This window comes from Osmia lignaria, chromosome 13 (genome assembly GCF_051020975.1).
Source record: "Osmia lignaria lignaria isolate PbOS001 chromosome 13, iyOsmLign1, whole genome shotgun sequence".
Classification (NCBI taxonomy): domain Eukaryota; kingdom Metazoa; phylum Arthropoda; class Insecta; order Hymenoptera; family Megachilidae; genus Osmia; species Osmia lignaria.
Genome location: NC_135044.1, coordinates 7365434 through 7387373, shown reverse-complemented (window position 1 = coordinate 7387373; position 21940 = coordinate 7365434). Strand labels below are relative to the sequence as shown.

The 21940-nt window shown below is 27.4% G+C and overlaps 2 protein-coding genes across 8 annotated transcripts; one reads left to right on the top strand and one right to left on the bottom strand.

The window, feature by feature from the left end:
* Positions 1-812: 812 nt before the first annotated feature.
* On the bottom strand, positions 813-5471 carry ATP6AP2 (ATPase H(+)-transporting accessory protein 2). Of its 3 annotated transcripts, XM_034319190.2 has the most exons (8): positions 5291-5471; positions 5039-5166; positions 4679-4909; positions 4227-4541; positions 4048-4140; positions 2220-2426; positions 1004-1109; positions 813-930 (listed from the first exon to the last, which is right to left on the bottom strand). In XM_034319190.2, exons 1-8 carry the CDS (start codon positions 5331-5333, stop codon positions 851-853), a joined length of 1203 nt encoding a protein of 400 aa, XP_034175081.1. In that variant the 5' UTR covers positions 5334-5471; the 3' UTR covers positions 813-850. The 3 variants fall into 3 exon arrangements, with proteins under 3 accessions (XP_034175081.1, XP_034175080.1, XP_034175078.2); XM_034319189.2 differs by lacking the exon at positions 2220-2426 and having other exon boundaries at positions 5291-5464; XM_034319187.2 differs by lacking the exons at positions 813-930; positions 1004-1109 and adding an exon at positions 2935-3024 and having other exon boundaries at positions 2155-2426.
* A 565-nt stretch (positions 5472-6036) lies between these two features.
* Positions 6037-21463, top strand: Vha100-1 (V-type ATPase subunit a family protein Vha100-1). 5 transcript variants are annotated; one of them, XM_034319180.2, is made up of 12 exons: positions 6037-6226; positions 6321-6512; positions 7142-7447; positions 12307-12419; positions 18113-18239; positions 18323-18499; positions 18574-18786; positions 18862-19627; positions 19697-19926; positions 20059-20278; positions 20363-20534; positions 20753-21463. In XM_034319180.2, exons 2-12 carry the CDS (start codon positions 6396-6398, stop codon positions 20853-20855), a joined length of 2544 nt encoding a protein of 847 aa, XP_034175071.2. In that variant the 5' UTR covers positions 6037-6226; positions 6321-6395; the 3' UTR covers positions 20856-21463. The 5 variants fall into 5 exon arrangements, with proteins under 5 accessions (XP_034175071.2, XP_034175074.2, XP_034175070.2 ...); XM_034319183.2 differs by lacking the exon at positions 12307-12419 and adding an exon at positions 13060-13112 and having other exon boundaries at positions 6037-6512; XM_034319179.2 differs by having other exon boundaries at positions 6037-6512.
* Positions 21464-21940: the final 477 nt, after the last annotated feature.

The window sequence follows — 21940 nt, the reverse complement described above, 5'->3', positions numbered from 1 at the left end:
ATCATTCATCAGGAATTATAAGTAGTGATTACATACAAGTACTTCAATAAAAACATTATAAACATCGAAAATTAGCATACAATGTGAAGTTGAAAGAATATTCATCATAGGAGAATCGAACCAAAATTCATTACATATTGATGTAATCTAACCCTTTCACCTGCAGTTACTGGCACTTGTATTAATGAATAACCGAATTTAAAGCGTTAGCAATTAATCTTCTAGATTTCGTTTACATTTATAATTAATTATCTTTTAAGTCCTACTTTGCTTAAAAGACGCTTATCCAACTCGCAAGTTACAAGCGTCTATATAAGTAATAAGAGATCGTGTATGCATCAGTAAATTATGATTAAATATATAAAATTATTTAATAGTTCTAGTAAAATAATGATGATACAGTAGTATTTATAGTAATAGAAACAAAACGATCTATAACGAAAGTATAATTAATTTAATTCACAATACCCATGATAACTGTTACTTTATTTTATATAACTTTACATTCAAGTATTCTTTATTATAACTTATACTAATTTACAACAGATTTAATCTACTAGAAATACTTTTGTACAGTACTATCATGTAACAAAATTTAGTTGTTTAATGATTCCCTACAGTGTATAATAAATGAGAACTAAATGACTGACTGTTTATATTACATATGTTACAACTATTGTATACATAAATACACTACAATAGTTGTAACAATACATAATGGAACATTTCCTGTTCTTTTTTTCCTCAATACTTTGTGAATTGAAATGACACATGCTTATTAAGCAAGGTTAATGATTTAAGTACAATAGATATACAGAATGGATCATTTAATTTAAATTTATATTTACATTTAATTGTCTTTCTTCATGCGATTGGAAGTCATCCTATATATTATAGAATCACGTCCGGGATCCATCTGAGCAATGGCAACTGTATTTGTAACAAATAAGAATTAGAAAAAGTATAACATTTTATTAAATAATAATAATAAATGATTACATACTGCAAATAGCAAGCAGCGAGAAAACAAAGACAACTCCAAACCATAAAAGAATGTTAAAGATGACAGGATAATCCCCTGAATAAACTTTTGCAAGACGAGTGACGCCCTAAAACAAAAAACTTTATATTTTACTGAATTATAAACATTTGCAGTAATCCAACTGCAATAACATTCATTGTTGAATGTAATATATTCTAAACTTTTAAATACCTAAAATGAAAAAGCTTTCTTCCTTTGTTAAAAAAAAAAATTTTAAAGCCTTAAAAACATAACATAATATAATGCTACAAAGTTAATAATATTTTGTATATACTCAAGTAATAACATTAATACAATTATTTTTCCCAATAAATTCATATTGTATGTTTTTTTATATTAAGTTATCATGCATTTTACCAAATGCTACATAGTATAGTAGCATTGATAAAAAGAAATATATTAATAACAAGCATTGTCAGACAAGCACACTTAAAACATTTATATAATATATAAATAAAATATGCTAAGTTAGTAAGTATAAGCCAAGATTCTTCATATCATAGCAAGGTTGAAGATTCGTCTATATCTTGCAATCTAAAACTATATCTTCGGTATATTTAAAATTGAGATTTTAAATAATGATATTAGCATGCATTTAAGTATGACGTTTATAAATAAATTACATAAGTTATCAACAAATTATGTTAAATTGCAAAATAATAAAAGGCTTTCACTTTTACACGATACGAAAAATGTATACTTTAATTTGTGATATTGTTCAAAAGCATTTTGTATACTGGATTATTTACTAAATTCATGCACAATTTAATAAAGATTTACTTACAATTTTATGTGTTCTACTAACAATTACTGATAAAATATTGCATAACAAGTTTTATGCTAAAGAAATATAATAGCTAAAAAAAATATTTCAAGCTTTCATGATGACTTGAATTGGTGTTTCAATTGTCTTACCAGCTTTTGGGTTGACTAGAAGAAGTGAACTGTAAAATTTACAAAACGCAAGACAATCAAAACACCAACGCGATTGAAAAACCTCCTATAAAAATGTTCTCTTAAATTAAAATATATTACTATAAAATAAATTGAGATATGTTCATTATTTTCGCAATAAGCACATCTTTGTTTCAACATAATAAAATACATTAAAATTTTCAAGTATGCAAAAAAAAACAAAAAATTCTATTTAGAATATATGTTAAAGTGTTTGTGGTACCTGTCCTATAATTTGTGTGTTAGAATTTACTGTATTCGTCGTGTTATTCAAATCCGTATTATTTTTACCGACGTCACTATCATTATCAAAATCATTAACTGTAGTCGAACTGTCCACATCACTGTATAGTTCACTAGTACTAGTAATATTTGTATTTAAATCCTCTTCATTTTCTATATCTGTGCTATCAGCTGGATGATCATCTTGCTATAAGTACATGATTTATAAAGCAACATATGTATGTTGCAAAATTCAAGATAATCCAAACCTAATTAATTACAATAGTTGTTGATCTCATACAGAATATAAAACATAATATTGATAGAGTGTAAAACATGAACGCTAATCGTTTTAACAATTTATAAACAAATATTTAAAATAAATGGAAATAATAAACAGATTAAAAATCCCGTTTTATGCATTTCTTTCCCTTCTTCTAACAATGTGTAAACATTACAATCTCTCTTTATTAAAATGTGTTTTATATGAATTTCGAATCCTTGTTTCAGTATATTTTGTAGTAAAATGAAATGTTGTATATTTTTTTTTCAATCTTCACATATTAAAAGAAAAAGATGTTTTGAATTACTGAATTACAGATACTGCGCTGTATATTTCATTAACATGTTTGAAAAGCATGCAGGAAACTATTTCTAATTCAAACACATCTGTTTACTTTTATTGAAATTTTTTCCATGCAACAATTTTAATATACCTTAGGTAGAATATTACTATTATTGAATTTTGTATCGTTGTAAACATGTTTAACTTCCGAAGGAGATTCTATACTGTTAGTTTTATTAGCCTATAAAGGATACAGGTGTTAGATACAATAATTGAACATTCTGATGCAACCTTATTTTACTTGAAATGTAAAAGTATCATAAACACACAGTGGGCTACATAAACCATTTTAAGCGCTTTTTCTTATAATCTAATAGAAAGAATGAAAAAATTCTTTCTTATGTATTAGAATTAATAAGAGCCTTTTATCTCATACATGAGGTACTGTTGCCGCGTATGCAATATCTCATATATTAAATAAAAAGTCTCCTTTAATCTTAAAACATAAAAAAAAAAGAATTTTGTCACTATTTCTATTATGGCCCACCCTGTATTTTCAAAGCTTATATTTATGCAGTGTCTAACAATTTTTAGCATTGGAGTAACATGTAAGTTATGTTATAGCAACAGTAATGTTATCAATATTGCCCCATTAGATTCATGTTTAATTAATATTAGATTCATTAAACAAATAATCGTCTGAAATTACATATAAAGTGCCCCCCCAGAACAAGCAGTGAGCCTAATTATATAAATTTCGTATGTCAAAAGAAATTGAAAAGTACAATCTACAGCTTCACTGTTAGGATATAAGTGACTAAAAATTAGAAATTCAACTTCTAAGTCGCATGAAACGAATGTAAAATACAAATGTATAAATGTAAGTTAAACAACATAATTCAAAAATTAGATGTATAATTCTTAATTGTTTATATACTAGAAATGGAATTGCAAGTTAAAAAATACTAAAAATTTTTTTTTTGACATACGGAATTGCTTCATTGTAATAATTTGTGAGAAATATATTGAAATACATATACAATTATTGAAAAATTACACTATATTTAAGTTTCCTATAAAGTCTTTTCAGTTACTAATTAAAAATAATTCATAATCATTTTCTTTAGTTTTAATGTCATGATGTCCGTAGTAAATATTAATGTTATATATAAATGTAATAAATTGTAATGTAAATATAAAAAGTAATATGATAATGTAAAACAGAAACTTATGTTATAAATTACAAAAAGTTTTAAATACAAACCGGTTCTGAAGCCTCCCGTTTTTGCCTTTCTTGAGTTACAGAACGAATGTGGTGTACCTTACTTGCATCGTTTGTAAAGGCCACAATTAATACCTGAATTAAAACAATTTTTGCTTTGTATTAAATGATATTAAGAAGTTACTAAATACTGGAATTTTAATATATTATCGAAGTCATACCTGGCCCTCATAAGCTTGGATAAATGCATCGTGGATAACATTCAAAGCATTATTTAATAATAATAAAGCTTCCCTAGAAGTAGTTGAATTACTGCCGTAAGCGTCAAAAATCGGGCGTAAACCAGATATGACAAGCCAATAGATATCAGATTTGGAATCTGGTTTAATTGCAGAAGGTGCTTTTTTAGCAATTGCATGGAGTAACTGTACTTCTTCAAGGAATTTCTTGTCCTCTTCCTTCCTTAAATTTAAAGCTCTCAAAGATGATTCATCGATAGGAGTTGGTTTTAATTCTCCAAGAGCAGACTGTCCTAGCTAAACTCATATTATGTACAAATTACATTATTTTAGCACATAAATCAAAAGAAAAAAACTCGTGTAAATCAATATATTTAATGTTATTACATACAAACATTTATTTTATTTAAACTAATATTTATTATAGTACTTACAGCATCTAAACCATCTCCTAATGAAATTCTTACTAAAGTGTTATCATTGTCTCTTTCTTCAAGACGTTCTCTAAGAGCTTGCCATGTTGTTTCTTCAACTTCATTAACATATAGAGGAAATCTTTTACCCTTTGGTATATCTAAAGAATCTACTCCTTCTATTACTACTGCAACTACAGCTTCAGGAAGGCTAAATGGATCGGTAATAGAAATGCCACTCCATATTCCTCTCTGTAATAACAATCACAATGATATATTATTAAAATTTGAAATATACTGAATCTTTCAAAAATATATTCCTAGATTTTATGACAATAAAATATTAACATTATAATGTTAAAAACAATAAAAAAAATATACCAGTTTAACAGTAAATCCTAATGCAGCAGCTAATACTTCTTTAAGCAAGCTTTGTTCCACTTCTTCATTCCCATTAAATAGGACACTGTTTGGACTATGTAGAACTACAAAATCTCCACTTGCTTTAACTGTAACATAAAAAAAAAAACGGGAAAAAGAATTTGATTTGTAGTTATCAAATTCTTCTAATCACTGATATTATTTAAATTACATTCCAATATTACTTAATAATTTATATAAAACATACAATACCTGCAACAAATACAGCTATGCAACACAAAAACAATTTTAACATTTTTATTTCGTAGAAATTAACTATAAAATTAAGACACTCCCTTATTGTTAGACCCAATATCAATCTATAAGTTCATCATATGACCCGCTAATCTAATGCTTCAATAGATGTAGCAACTCCCTGTAGTACATACGAGGCCACGTATGTGCTGACACATAGAGTTGTATAAATAAACTAGACATATGTGAGAAAAACGAAGTCCCTAGAAAAATCCCTAGAACGTACATACATTGGAAAGTTCATAAATTTCTTTATCCATGACTCTACTTTTCATTTCATAGAAATTCGCTACGCGATAATTGAGATGGCGCTTAAATCAGTTTCTGTTCGGTCTAATTTTCGATGAAACGTTGACTGTTTTACCGACGCGGAATTCGAAGTTCATTGGTCGGACTCTACGTCAGCTCACACGTATTATCAGTCCTGACGTATGATTGGTCAAAGCAGTCACATCTATTATTTAGGCTCGTGTAAAACTAGGAGGTTAGTCGATGTGTGTGTATACTTGATATCATGAGAGTCCATAACTGCGAAAAGACCAATTTTCGTTCTTTTCTGCGCATTGTCGCTCTGATTGGCGATACTCCCAGACGAAGAGGAAAGCGATTGGCGGAGAGCTCGCTGCGTTCCCCCACCATCTTCCAACCTGCGCGTCCTTAGTTATGGACTCTCGTGACGCTTAATATAGTATTTCCTCTTGCCTCTGTGCCGTCACGCGAGTCTTCTTGTGTTCGGTGCACAGTACTTATTTAAATTGTATGGATTGTCGCTAGTGTAGTTTTTGGGCGTTAACTAAAAATACGAGTAACGACATACCGTCATCTTGTGATTTATGGCCATCTTACCTCGTGATTATCCTATTGATTACTTATTCTATCCGCAATGAGAAGTTGGTGCGTCCGTTAAGCATTTAAGGAAAGGAGGTTTTGAAACTTATGTGTGAATTGATAATACGTTCAGCTACTTTTTCATTTTTAAATTTTCTAGATAAAGCTTACTCTTTATGCTGTAGTTTTTAGTTATTTTATAATAAGGATCATTGAAATATTGTCGAATACAAATATGGGATCGCTTTTTCGAAGCGAAGAGATGACCTTGTGTCAACTCTTTTTGCAAAGTGAAGCCGCATACGCCTGTGTTTCGGAGCTTGGCGAACTTGGACTTGTGCAATTTCGAGATGTAAGTTTTATTTTATTATTATTTATTCAAAGGCTAATTTTGTTAAAGAATCTTCACGTGTAATTTCTGTGCGACGATTTTAATTTACATGTTAATAAATATAAAATATTTGTTACGGTATAGCACAAATTTTAATAAGCATTTTAACATTGTAAGTAAAACGAAAAAAATTGTAAACTCTATTGTATTGTAAACTTTTGTCATCTTTAATGGTAAAGTATAATTCCTAATAAAATTGTTTCTATAATTTAACTAATTTTTCTAAGCTCATAATCACAAAGTCTTAAAAGATGTTAACGTAGGTATTAATTTTTATATCAAAGGAAAAAATTTATTCCAATACAAGGTTTAAAGTAAAGTTTACCTTTCCTGGCTCTGCCTAGCTTTCCTTGCTCCTCCTTGGCCTTCCTTGCCCCACCCTTGGTTCTCTTTGGTTTTTTCTGATTGTTCTTGGTTCTCCTTGATTATGTCTGATTTTCCCTGAGTCTTCTGGGCTATTCCTAGCTTTTCATGGCTCTTTTTGGCTCTTCTTGAATGTTTTTACAGTTCTCTTTGACCTTCTTATTACCTCTTGACTCTTTCTGACTTTCCTTAGTATTTCTTAGTAACATTTTTACTCTCTTGTGTAGCTTAATCCTGATGTCAATGCATTTCAACGAAAATTCGTTAATGAAGTACGTCGGTGTGATGAAATGGAACGAAAATTACGATATTTGGAAAAAGAAATTAAAAAAGATGGTATTCCCATGCTCGATACCGGAGAAAATCCAGAAGCACCCCAGCCTAGAGAGATGATAGACCTCGAAGCAACGTTTGAAAAATTAGAAAATGAGCTACGAGAGGTCAATCAGAATGCAGAAGCTTTGAAACGTAATTTTTTGGAATTGACAGAGTTGAAACACATACTCAGGAAAACGCAAGTGTTTTTTGATGAGGTAAGGATGTTTTATTTGAATTCTACTTTGATAGTATAATTTAAATGATTATGGTATAATATGTAAGAGGTGTGGTTAAATATGTATTCCTAATAACATCTATTAGAAATATACAGAGTGAATTTTTGTTACACAAAAGAGGAATATTGGTTACCTCTTCTATCTTAAAAAATAATAGAATGTTATTTAAATAGCTTTTATGATAATTGTTATCGATATTAGTTCTATCTCTCTTTTTCCTACTTTATCCAACATTTAATACGTATCTTACATTTTGATTGATAGAATATAGTAGTATTAAAACCAGTTTAACTGTGATGTATAATATTATCTTAAGTGATCTTGAATGAAAAAATTTAATATTAATGATGAAAATTTTTAAACTAATTTCCTCAGGTTTTTATTGTTTAGCTATAATAGAATGTAGTACTACATAAAGTAATCTTTGTTCAATTGTCACAGATTCGAATATATGTAACTCTAAATTATTCGAGTATGATAATGTTTTATACAGTTTTCAGTGTAAGAACCTGAACAGTGTAATTAAAATAATTTTACTCTGATAAAATAAAAAATATATCAATCTGTTTGCTTCTTTTGATGACATAATGATTGATTAAATGATAATTGATAATAGATAGTATTAACATAAAAATTATCTCTGTTAAGTAGCTCAGATTAGTGCAGTTAATATAATAACTAAGCAAGCAGAAGTAATCCAGGGGATACTACTGCATTAGAATTTTTCACCTGAAATGATGGATTCTTTTTTTATTTATTGTTAAGATTTTTTAAATCTGAAATTTAAAGTTGTTAATCGAGAATAAATTAACACTGTACAACTCGGATTCGTTAATTATATGAATACATATACTGTTATGTAGGCGGTGCGCAGTATTTCGGAATAATTAAAGATTATATATCGAGATAACCATTTAGCATTTTAAGTTTTTTATTTAACATCAGTGTTTCATTCGTCATTGCAAAAATTATAACACGATATATTAATCTTTACCCAGGATTAATTATTGTTACAATAGTATTAATAAAAAGAGGCATATTTTAGGTGGAAAATTCTTTATACATACAGTTACCAATTTTGAATTTTGAATAAATCTACTGGTCAAATACATAAATAAATATGTTCGGTGTAAAGAAATTTTTGATAGAAATAATTACATGCTTCATTATGTGAATTTTTATATAGCTTTCTGAGCTATACAAGTAATTATCCTTTGCGGATAATCAACCCATACACGTATTCCAAGAAAATTATAATAGTAATATAAATTTATAATACATGCATATTTTATCTTAACTGAAAAATATTCAGTACATATATGGTGTTGAGCTTAGAAGTGCTCTGTCCGCAAAGGATCAAATGCATGGCAATAAAAGTCTATGCCTTTCAGATGCCTTTTTTGCAATTGCTTTGCAGTTTTGTATAAAAAAAGTGAAGTTATTTTACAAAACGGAAAATAATAATTTTAATATTGCTAATAATCAAATAACCAAATCAAGAAATCATTGATATGAAGCTATTTTTGTTTCGTGTTACTAATGATGCTATTGAGTGATTTTAGGACTATTAATGTGTTAGTATTGCCAACTAACAAAGTTGCAGTATTGCAAAGGACACAAGTCACTATTGAAGCCCTATCTCCCTATATCCTTTGAATTTCTCCCTTTCTTGTAACAAATTAAAAAGGAATTGCATTATATTTTATTCTTAATTCTTAAATATTACATAAAATTGATTAATACTACATGCATCAAAAACATTTTGCATTTATACGTAAAACGTGATAAACATTATATTACATTTCAAAATTCTTGTTCATGCAGTATTTAAATTTTTTTCAAAAACCATATTGTTTTTTAGATTGAATCAATTTGGTACATATATATATAAACACATAAATGTAGTAATTAAGTGTTTTTAATTTAATATATCATTAAATCATTTTTTAAGATAATTGTTCATAATCCCCTGTGTTTGGTTTTTCAAAAGTATCTTTTTTAGATTTTGTAAGAATCATGTCTTGCACACATGTAACGTAATGAATGTACGTACATTGTATAATAACGAGTAAACTGTAATCATGTTACATCTAGTAGTTTAATTAGTAGAAATATAGAAGTATCAAAAACATTACATTCATATCATACTTAGTAGACTTAAACTATTTTATAATTGTGTATTAATAACTGTAGCATCAAGAGTTTTGGATACTTTATATCATTACACAACAATAAGTGTATAAAGTAACTCATTTTAACTTACTAATGAATACATTGTAGGTATTTGAAATAATATATTTATGGAAGGTATATAGTTTTGAAAAAAGCATAATGTAATGTTATAAAGGTTTCAACATTATATAAAAATTTTTCCATGCTTCCTGCCCAATATTTACATTGTGTTTCCCTAAAAATTATAAACAATATGCTCATATATTATCTCAAATTACCATATTTTGTATCCACGAATAATAATTCATTAGATTAAAATAGGTTGCTTTACACATAATACGTAGATAGATTGTACCTATGATGCATTACATTTTCAATTGAAAAATTATTTATATAGAAAATATTTTATATTATAGTGCATTATCCTTAACAAAGAATATAACCCTTTGTATTTATTTAATTTTTATTAATTTAAAATGATGAATTAATTGCTTAATTATATGAATTTATGCATCAAAATAAAAGACATAGTACTGATGCTTGAATTATTAAACGTTTGAAAAATGCATGTAGCTAACTGGTACATGTGAATGTTGTAACTTTTATTAAAAGTTACTGATATACATTTATTTTATGGTTTCTTTGCATGAAGCATGCCAAGTATTGTAAGTGTTATGTGTATATACAGTGTTATCATTACAAACAAAACTATGCATGCTAGAAACATTTTGAAAAAAAAAACTTTGATAAAAAACACATTTTTTAAACAGATCATTGTTCAGCTGGTACCCATTGCATATCACAGTACAAACTTGAAGGAAACATACACATAAAACAAAATTATCTGGAAATAACAAATAACATTTGCATTCTAGTAAAAATTTTATTGAGTAGAACTTGATTTCAAACACATTCATTATGAAACTGCATAAAATGTTTTTGCTTTGAACTGTCTCCATCTCACATGGCAGTGAGAAATAACAAGAATGAGTATTGTAAACAATTGCTTATTTATCTTCAAATTTAAATGTGATCATTTTTATTATAAGATTCTCGATGATTCAATTGTCACTCATATATAGATGATATATGATTTTTTATAAGAACCTACCACTTATATCATTGAAAATGATCTTAGCTAATTACAAATTATTTTGTTAAATATTTGAAAATTTATTTAACAGAAGTATCATAAAAATGAAAAAAAGATATGCGTTAATTGAACCTGTTATAACTCGTTTATTTATCACTTGAAGTGTAAAATTAAGTAAAAAGCATAAAATTGGAGATTTCTTATGTAATTACATAATGTATGTGTTTGAAATTGTAGAGATACTTGTATAACTAATGTTAAATGTATTGAGCATTTTAAATACAAGTAATGTATATATTTTAATTTATTTCACAATTCTGATTATGATACTTTAAATAATACCTAATTATAGTAGAAATCTCCTGAATGAATTATAAAATTATTGGTAAAAGTCAAAGTTATACTTATATTTTTTATTTTAATGTACAAGAGTAATTCTCATAATTAATTGTTCTTATCTCTTTTGATAATCTGGTCAAAGGAATTTTATTTTCTATATTTATCTTCTAATTCAATGATTCATATAGTTATCTGTTTTTGAATGACTGCAGATTAAAAAGTGATAACATATCAATGACATGAAGACCAGTTCTAAATATAGAAATTTAAAAATGAGTAGAAATACTGTTGTATTCAATATATTCTCTATAGTTAATTTCTGTTTAATTATAATCTCACTTGTAAAATAGCAGTACAATACGATTTTACATAAGAAAAAGTAAGGATATAAATTTATTATCAAATTTCTGCCTGTGTCAATAATTTTGTAATTCGTTTATTGTAACTTTTATAATAGTAAACATTTTCACAGTTTTGTGATGATGAAATGAAATTTACTCATAGTAATTTTTATTAGTAGAAATCAATTTTTATAGACATTTTGCCTAAATTTAGTTACATTATATTTATTACATATATATGTATTAAATATTTAAGAACATAAATTCTATATATATTTGAATGAAATAATCATTTATCCCAAACAGTACTTTCTTAATACAGAAATGACACACATATAAGACAAATATTTCCAGCGGTACTATACAATGTTTTGCAACAGGAAATAAGTCCAAAAGTTTTAAATATCTGTAACATGCATTTGTTCTTGATGCGTGATGTTTAAAACATAGATCTTGATAAAAATGCAATCAGTTTTTAATATTATTATACACACAGTATCTGACTTAAATGTGTATGCGCTTAAATTATTATGGATATAAAAAAATTGTATATACAGAAATTGTTGTGTAAATAATTCATTTTGATATCTGTAATAGTTTAATAAATGTAGACATTTTAGTTAGATACTCTGTATAATATCTTATTATTGTTTTTAAGTAAATAACTCAGTAAAATGAAATACCGCATAAGTTGGAAAATTAAATTTAATCTTAATTACAAGCTACAAAATTATAGAATCTTTTAATTTCATACATTTGTTTTCAATTCCTTTATGAGATTTTGTTAAAATAACCATCTGTATTAAGATTGGTGAGTTTAATAAATGTATGAATAAAATATTAGACAAGTCGGGAGATAGGGCAAAAGAGAGGTGACATGTGTCTGTTGCCAGGCTGAGAATGGAGGTGTCGTGTCGCAGATGGCAGACCCCAGCCGTGAGGAAGAACAAGTCACTCTCTTGGGTGAAGAGGGCCTCCGCGCTGGCGGCCAGGCTCTCAAGCTCGGGTAATTAAATGTGGTGTAGATTCAAACAATGTAGAGCGTGGTGATTCATGAATTATCCTACAGCAGTCATTAAACTTGAAAAATTTAATTTCATAATTCATTGTGCAGATCACACAAAAATGATATGAATTAGAAAATTCTCTTCTACAAAGATTTGTTAAGGTAGCATTAATACCACAAATATTATATATTATGTTTATATTATTAATGTTAGTGATTTATACACTTCACAAACTATCATGAAAACAATGTAACTTTAAAATCTGTAATGTAAAGGAGAATCCTTACGTTCTACATTTTAAACACCAGTGGCTAAGAATTGTGTTTGTACAACATAAATGTTCTATAGATTTAATTTTAAAATATTTCACAAATTTCATCAACAATTTACTATAGAATGTCTTTGCAACAATAATAGTAATATATTAAAGTAACAAAGAAAACATTAAATCTATAGATACATCTGTATGCACTTTTTAATAAAATCAGAATTTATTAATATCCATAATATTCATTATTAATATTCATAATCTGCACATATTGCAGAGCTTTTGATAAATGTTTTCTGTGCTGTTAGGCATTGTACAAATATAGATTTTAAGTAGAGGGCATGATGCGTCAGTGTGTTCTGTGGTTACAGCACCTGTATACTACGGCAGACACCATAGAAGCACACTATAGGAATCCCCTCAGGCAAGCTGTTATCAACCGTTATTTGCATTTGAAAATCTGTTTTGCTCCGTGTTTTTTACCCGTAGTTACTTAAAATCCTTTAGCTCGTAAAACCAAACAGGAGCACTAATATCATAGTCGCTAAAAGATTTGTAGTTCTTATGTTACTTATCAATTTTTCAAGAAGTCACACTTTAAAAAAAATTAAACTTTAAGAATTAAACAAAAAGAACGTTGATTTTTGCATACAATTTCAATACTTTGATAGCTTTGCATTTCATAAAAGTATGTACTGTTGCTGCAAACTTTCACAAGACTGTTTATATATACAAAATTTTGAACTTAAATTTCATTTTATAATTAGATACTGTAATTTGATTCTTGAAACATAGCATTAAGTAACTTGAATTAATTGGGATGAAAGTGTTCATAAAAAGATGACTGGTGACAACCACTAATTGAACAAAGATGTACTTATGTATATAAAATTGGCTGTCAAAGTTTTGAATCTTGTATTGTAATACGTATCACGTTTTCCTATTAATGTTTTGTTGTTGTTTTAATTAATTTATCAGTACACTTCATGTTCACACTTTTTTTTTTCATTTGTACACATTAAACTAATCTATCACAATTGTTTTATTATCTGTTTAGTTGTACTTTGCAAGTTAACTTTTTTTAAGTAACTTAAAAAAAAAAAATTAAGCAGAAATAGATGTGTATAATGTTTATAAATGGTGATGTGAAAAATCGTTGCTTTAGCGACTTTGGTTGTTCTTTAAAGACAAATACGACTGTTTGCTTAATTGAATAACATCTACCTATTGATCATATATTAATTGTTATTAAAAGAGTATCAGTTTTTTACCAGAATGTGTGTTAAATCACTGCTCTGAAATGTAATTTAAACATTATATTGTATAACAGTTGATACAGTTTGACGTCATTTACATAACATATTTAAATTTATTTAGAACATTTCAAACTGTATCGAGTATTTATAGCAACTATAAGTTACATATGAATTCATTCATTTATTATTTATTTATATCTTTCGTGTAAATAACAAAAATGATGATGGTGTGGCCATGGGTATGTATAATAATAATAATACATATGTACATCATACATACACATACACATATGCATATGTTCCCTTTTAACATAATATGTAGTGAGCTTGGTTTGCATGTTGTGCACGTCAATAGAAAAGTATTAAAAACTTACACTTAATTACATTGAATAATATCTAATAGCAGTCTCCTTTTATACAGATGATAATAAAAGAAAAATCACTGCATTTATGTTGCTACATTGCTTGCATTATAGATATGCTTATTATTGTGGATTATACTTACGAGAAATTGTGTTCCCATTTTATGTTATTTTAAGGAAAATTTGATATATATAAAATGATATATTAAATTTGTCAAAAAATAAACTTAGAGATGAAAATATAATGTGTATATTAATGAAATATAATCAATTTTAATCTATAAATGGATTTATTCTTGAAAACGTATAACATGTTATACAAAAATATAAATACGTAGTTTAAAGATTTTCAAAAAACTTATATTATTAGATATTTTTCTATCAAATAGGTAATAGTTTTAAATATTGAATCATTTTAAATGCTTTTCTATATTGACCTAGGAAATATAAAAAAGCTGCTTAAATCAAGTAATGTGTTGTAGGTTTTTAACAGATTATGTGCATGAAAAATTTAATAACATGCTTAAAAGAACATTCTATTAAAGCATAACAAAGTAGATTAAATAGTTATTACAGTTGAATTTCTTTCATACGAATCTTTTTATTACACAAAGAAGCAATAGATATGGGATTAGATATTTTTTTTCCATCTCAATTCAATGCAATTAAAATTATTAAATTCTAAGAAAATTAAATGACCTACAAATGTTCTTGATCTTTCATGACACCAACTTTATAAAACTCTGATATCCCTTATATCACACATGAGTCTATTTATAGATTAAAATAAATAAATCTATAAACACTATAATGGTAATGATAATACACCTGCTAATGGAGATACTTTACATGTAAAAAAAGATATTTTTTCCATTCTTTTTCTCCTCCAAGAATTAACCACATTTGTATTTATATGATTATCATTATTATGTTCTATATTACTATAAAATATAGAATGAGCAAAGGATATACTATTATAAAAATAAATTAATCAGTTGTCATGAGATTTCTAAGTAAATCTAAGTAGAACTTAACATTAATTTAACTCTAACAGGTATAATTATAGCTTAAATTTTTTCAGTTAATCTATTAAATAAGAATTGCCATGCATATAACACTTTTTTGTACCTTCTTTAATGTGTAATAATGATTATCTACTATTATAGATATTAACAGCTTTACTATTATGTAACATTGCATGGTAATTCATATTTACTTCAGTTTTAATTGATTTAAGATATCTTTGTTCAAAGTTACTTCCATTATTTTTATTACATTTTTTTTTTTATACAATGGTTTAATACATGGTAGCTACTTCTATATCCTGCTCAAATAATTATGGTTACATATATTATATATTTTTTTATAATAAAATTACAATTGGCCAGAGGTAGTTCATATACATAATTTATACAGAAAGTTACATCTAAATAGGAACAAAAATTGCATAATTATAAATGGAACATAAGATGCATTGAATAAAATATTTCTGTGAATAATGAAGCTTTAGGAGTTATTTTATACTTTTAATGTAATATAGAGTATATACTAGAATATATATTTTTTTTAACTTAAAGTTATCCATAGACTTTGATAAAACTTATTCATAAAACCCCTCAAAAGGACATTTTATTTATGAGATATGAACCCTTAAAGATATCTTTAATCATACCTCTGCGTTTATTAAACGTAAGGGACTTGTGCAAAGATAATGTGGCGTTGGAGCATTATAGTCATGTCTAGTGTGCTAATGTGGTTGTGTCTTGTCTGTTGTGTCGTCAGCAAGAGCACGCAGGCTTGAATCCTACCGAGTCCATGACACGTGCATTGATTAGTGATGATAATATCGCTCGCCAGTCTGCCCTTGGTCCTGTCCAACTGGGGTACGTACTCCATCACTAGTAAATCCTTCCCATACATTATTATTATCCTTCTGAAATCTACAATCAGAAATTATGTCAGTGATATACATGAATATTAGAATTGGGTTCCTAATAAAGTTACAGTTATCCTTTTTATTATTTCAGCAATAAATCTAAAGGACTTCTTTGTGTATAGTTGTAGTCAAGATGCAAATATATTTGTTCCTTTGAACATATAAAAAAGATTAATGAAATTCTATAAAAATGAGGAGTAAAACCATGTAGTTACTAAGCTATCTGTACTGCCACAAGTTGTTATTAGTTTGATTGCAGAGAACATGAATGTAAATTACGACCTGATTAGCTAACAACAGTAATTATTTCATAAAATACTTACATACTTTATGACACTTAATACAGCTATGGAAAAACTATTATAAGATTGAACTTGTTTTTTTGTATGTTTAATATTAGTACTTGATTGATAGTGTATCAGATAGAAATGATAATAAAATTGTCAAGTAGATAATCCTAAGACATTAAGGGATATAGAGATATGTCCTAATGGCTTCAAAGCAATTATAAATTTGTCTTTTTTATATCTTCAAAGGCAGACAAATATACTTACGATTAATAAATTAATACATACACGTAGTTTGATAATTGTATATTTCATTATAGATTTTAACTATGTAAGAGAATGATTAATTAATACCACCTAAATATTTTCTTTGTAGAAATTAGGAAAATCTTGATAACAAAAGGTGTATAATTTATAAAGAGTCATTATGTAATCATAATAGTTTCTGTTTTCTTTTTAATTTTCAAAAAGAACATAATGATATATTGATAACAATCATTGCGGCTCTTCTTAAATGTGCACCTACATTTAGTTTGCTCTAATGTAACATTAAACCCAGTTTTGAAGTATAAAACATTTACCTGCTATTTTATATGTCCCATGGTGTAGTAAAACATTGTAATGTATTTGTGCTTTTTTTACTGAATAGTATACCTTTTTCTATATAACAAAATGTTTATATTCCTAAATACCTAATTTACCTAAACGCACAAATAAATACATATATACTTTCTTTTTATTTAAACAAATACAAATACTTTTACTTAAACTAATAACATTACAATCTTCAAGTTGGTTTGATTATAACTGTTTTAACATATCTTTGCATTATGGAATACCAGTAGTAACAAATGAAGCTTTTCAAGAATTGCAGTTACTGATTTTTCCAAGTTTCATAATGACATGTCTTCCTTTCTTGCTAAACGTTGTTCACTTATGTAGTTTTCATTTAATTGTACCACTATTAAAATTTAACAGTTTTTTCTCTGCATAACTAAGCATATCAGAATGGTTTTTTAAAACCAAGGTTGCATATTATTGTCATTGTTGATGTCCTTGTTGTTTTACTATAATCGTTGTTACTATTATTATATAGAAACTAAAACTTTCCTTTTACTACTATAACCATGGCTACAAAAATCATCATTATCTCAATGGTAATATAAAGTATTGTTCTTCTTTTTAAGTGGATTTTTAAATAAAATTATAAACAAAACTACATAAGAAGATAAAGATGCCAAACGATACAGATTGAAAATCCAATATTCACATAATGTGAACTTTCAACAAGTTAATTTCTACTATGAAATAATTTTTACTGTATATTGCTGACATTTTATCATATTAAATCAAAAACGAATTGTCGCAATATACAGGAAGTAATTTATAATGATCACCTTAAATATCTTCTTGTGTTGATCCCTCAAATTCAAATAAATGTATGAAATTTATTTTAAAAAAAATATATATATATTTTAGGTGGTCATTATAGATGCATCACACTTATACGTGTGTATGTAGCTTTTTTTCCCCTTTGTTTCCTTCTTGCGAGTACATTTTTATTAAAATTATTTTCCAAATAGTTTCGTCGCAGGAGTTATCCTAAGAGAACGTATTCCAGCATTTGAACGCATGCTTTGGCGTGCGTGTCGTGGAAATGTATTCTTACGTCAAGCAGAAATTGAAACTCCTCTGGAGGATCCCTCGACGGTAAGCAAACTTTGAAATCCTTAAGAGCATTTAACTTTCTTCCTTATTCTTTAACTATAGAATAATATTTTGTTACGTTTTAGGGAGACCAAGTCTTCAAATCTGTATTCATCATATTCTTCCAAGGAGATCAGCTGAAGACTCGAGTAAAAAAAATCTGTGAAGGATTCAGAGCTACTTTGTATCCTTGCCCTGAGGCACCTGCTGATCGTCGTGAAATGGCAATGGGAGTTATGACCAGAATTGAAGATTTAAATACAGTTCAGTTCATTGTTCTCAGTATAATCATTTTCTACAATTATCAATTTAATAATTAATAAATTGTTTGATTTAGGTTCTTGGACAAACCCAAGATCATCGTCATCGTGTCTTAGTAGCTGCTGCAAAGAATATCAAAAATTGGTTTGTCAAAGTCCGTAAAATCAAGGCAATTTACCATACATTGAATTTGTTTAATTTAGATGTTACACAGAAATGTTTAATTGCTGAATGCTGGGTTCCTGTGCTGGACATTGAAACAATTCAATTGGCATTGAGACGTGGAACTGTAATTATCTGTAACACCGTTTCTCATTTTTATTTAAAATTATTGTAATGTAATAATATAGATTAATTATTTTAGGAACGTAGTGGAAGTTCTGTACCGCCAATTCTAAATCGTATGGCAACTTTTGAGGATCCACCAACTTACAATCGGACAAATAAATTTACTAAAGGTTTCCAAGCTTTGATAGATGCATATGGAGTTGCTTCATATAGAGAAATGAATCCAGCACCTTATACTATAATAACATTTCCATTTTTGTTTGCTGTGATGTTTGGAGACTCTGGCCATGGACTTATTCTGTTTCTTTTTGGTGGATGGATGGTACTAAAGGAGAAACCACTGGCTGCGAAAAAATCTGATAATGAAATTTGGAATATATTCTTTGGTGGTCGATATATTATTTTTCTAATGGGTCTATTTTCTATCTACACTGGGTTCATATACAACGATGTGTTTTCTAAGTCATTGAATATATTTGGTTCCTACTGGGCAATCAATTATGACTATAGTACGATACACGCAAATAAGGAGTTACAACTAAATCCTAGTCAAAAGGACTATTTGCAAACTCCATATCCAGTAGGAATGGATCCTGTGTGGCAGTTAGCTGAGAATAAAATCATCTTTCTAAATTCATACAAAATGAAAATATCTATAATTTTTGGAGTCTTGCATATGTTATTTGGTGTAATTGTTGGACTGTGGAACCATATGTACTTTAGAAGGAAACTTAGCATATTTTGTGAATTTATTCCTCAAATTGTATTTTTAATGTTTCTTTTCCTGTACATGGTACTCCTTATGTTCATTAAATGGATGAAATATGGCCCTGATAATGGTGGTAAATAATATTTTATCATTAGAATATAATGTTAATCATCAAATTTTTCATTACTATCACTATTTACAGGTAGTGATCCAGAACATGGCCCTTTCTGTGCACCATCAGTATTAATTACTTTTATTAACATGGTACTAAATAAACCTGGAACCGCACCAGAACAATGCACACCTTGGATGTATGCTGGACAAGAAGGATTCCAGAAACTTCTTCTTTTTGTAGCTATTCTTTGCATTCCATGGATGTTGCTCGCCAAACCTTTTATGTTAATGTACAATAGAAAGAAGCAACATGTTCAGGTTGAATGCAAAATTTAATATTTTAAACATTTATATGTCATAAGTTTATATTAAGAAAATATGCAATATACAGTAAACAGTAGTTGAAGAATATATATTGATTCTAAATATTTTTTTTTTTTATATTATTAGTTAAATAACCATGGTACAGAAAATGGAGATGTAGAAGGTGGTGTTGAATCGATACAACCAGCAAACGGAGTCCCCCAAGGAACTCATAGGGAAGAAGAAGAAGAAGATATGAATGAAGTATTTATTCATCAAGGCATTCATACTATTGAGTATGTACTTGGTAGTGTATCACATACTGCGTCGTATCTGCGCTTATGGGCATTATCTCTTGCTCATGCTCGTAAGTTGAAAGATTTTTATTTACTATTTGATAATGTATACAATAAACATATCCTTATAGACATATTTCATTAATGATGTTTAGAATTATCAGAAGTATTGTGGAATATGGTTATGAGAAATGGATTAACTCAAGAAGATTGGTCCGGTGGAATTATTTTATGGGCCGTATTTGCATTTTGGGCCGTTCTTACCGTTGGTATTTTGGTACTTATGGAAGGATTGTCAGCTTTCTTACATACACTTCGACTTCATTGGTATGAATTATTTTTTATCACAGCATAGGTGTTCCTTATTTCGTTTTATATATTTAATTTACATACAAAAGTAATTTTTATTTCTTATCTTTCATAGTTGTTTATATACATATGATTTTGAAAATCTTCTAAATAATGGGAAATGTTTTCTTCATTTAACTTGTTTTTATAAATGAAATGCTCGTTTCAGAAAATAAAGATGATTCGTATTTTTATAGGGTCGAGTTCCAAAGTAAATTTTACGCTGGACTGGGATACAGTTTTCAGCCATTTTCATTTGAAATTATTTTGGATGCGGCGCAGTCCACTGCAGAGGACTAAAATTAACTTATTTAAAAAAATGAAATGTCATGTGCAGAATATATTATCAGCGAATATGACTTTTCATAATATTGCAACATTTAATAATTAAAAGCTAATATTGTTTTTAAATAAATTACATAGTTTATATTTTAGTGCATAAAATTAATCTTTCACATGTTACAGAGTTATTTCTTTGACAATGAAAGAAGGATTCGTTTTTAAATTGCAATCATGTGTTAAAATTTGTTCGGTACAGTACTTGTAAAAATAATTGAATGTAAACTTAATTGTATAATTTATCTAATTCGTAATTAACCATAACCTTAAACGTTGTGTTAAATAAATTGTTGTTATATGGTGCCCGTAGAATTTATTAAAGTATAAAAAACATAAATTGTAATTAGATCTGAAATATGTAGTGAAAGTAAATAAATATTATGTATATGTTCTGTATTTAGATACAGTTACGATTGTATAGAGTTAAATTGTATCTTAAAAATTGTAATCTATAATGTGATATAAAGATAAATGAAAAAACAAAAACATGAAAATTAAAACCATAATTAAAATGTACTGAAAGTACGTGCATATACATATGTTACATAGTAAAAAAAAAAATAAATGATGCAAAATATTATGTTTAATTAATTGAAACCAGGAACAAAATTTCCAATATGTTTATTATATTTACAAGCATTTTATATTTATTTCAAGGAAATTTGTATATTGCAATTTATTAAATATAAGAAGTTAAAAAATGAAGGAAAGACTTCTTACATAATTATTATAATGCTATTTCCATGTTTTCTAACATATTTACTAAAAGATTTATCATTTAATAAAGTAAATTCATTTCACTTGAAATAACATTCTGGTTTTAGAAAGTTAAATACATGTATATTCTTATATCTAAGCTTAATCTTATATTCTAAGCTATCACTTTGAAATAATGCAGGATTACGTAGATAAATAAATAAAAATTATTATCTGGGTAAACAAAATTGCACCTTTGAAACATAAAAATAGAGATAACATTCGTCTTTATCATATCAGACTTTGATTGGCTAAGTGATGATATTTGCTTGCGACGGGGCGCCTATCAC

Excerpts from the sequence above, each read along its gene's own strand:
- ATP6AP2 (XM_034319190.2), bottom strand. The coding sequence starts at position 5,333 with ATGTTAAAATTGTTTTTGTGTTGCATAGCTGTATTTGTTGCAG. Across the intron at positions 4,910-5,038 it reads TAGGATTTACTGTTAAACTG|AGAGGAATATGGAGTGGCAT; the intron begins GTATATTTTTTT and ends TTGTTATTACAG. Across the intron at positions 931-1,003 it reads CTCGCTGCTTGCTATTTGCA|TTGCCATTGCTCAGATGGAT; the intron begins GTATGTAATCAT and ends TTACAAATACAG.
- Vha100-1 (XM_034319180.2), top strand. The coding sequence starts at position 6,396 with ATGGGATCGCTTTTTCGAAGCGAAGAGATGACCTTGTGTCAACTCTTT. Across the intron at positions 7,448-12,306 it reads CGCAAGTGTTTTTTGATGAG|GCTGAGAATGGAGGTGTCGT; the intron begins GTAAGGATGTTT and ends GTCTGTTGCCAG. Across the intron at positions 12,420-18,112 it reads GGCCAGGCTCTCAAGCTCGG|TTTCGTCGCAGGAGTTATCC; the intron begins GTAATTAAATGT and ends TTTTCCAAATAG.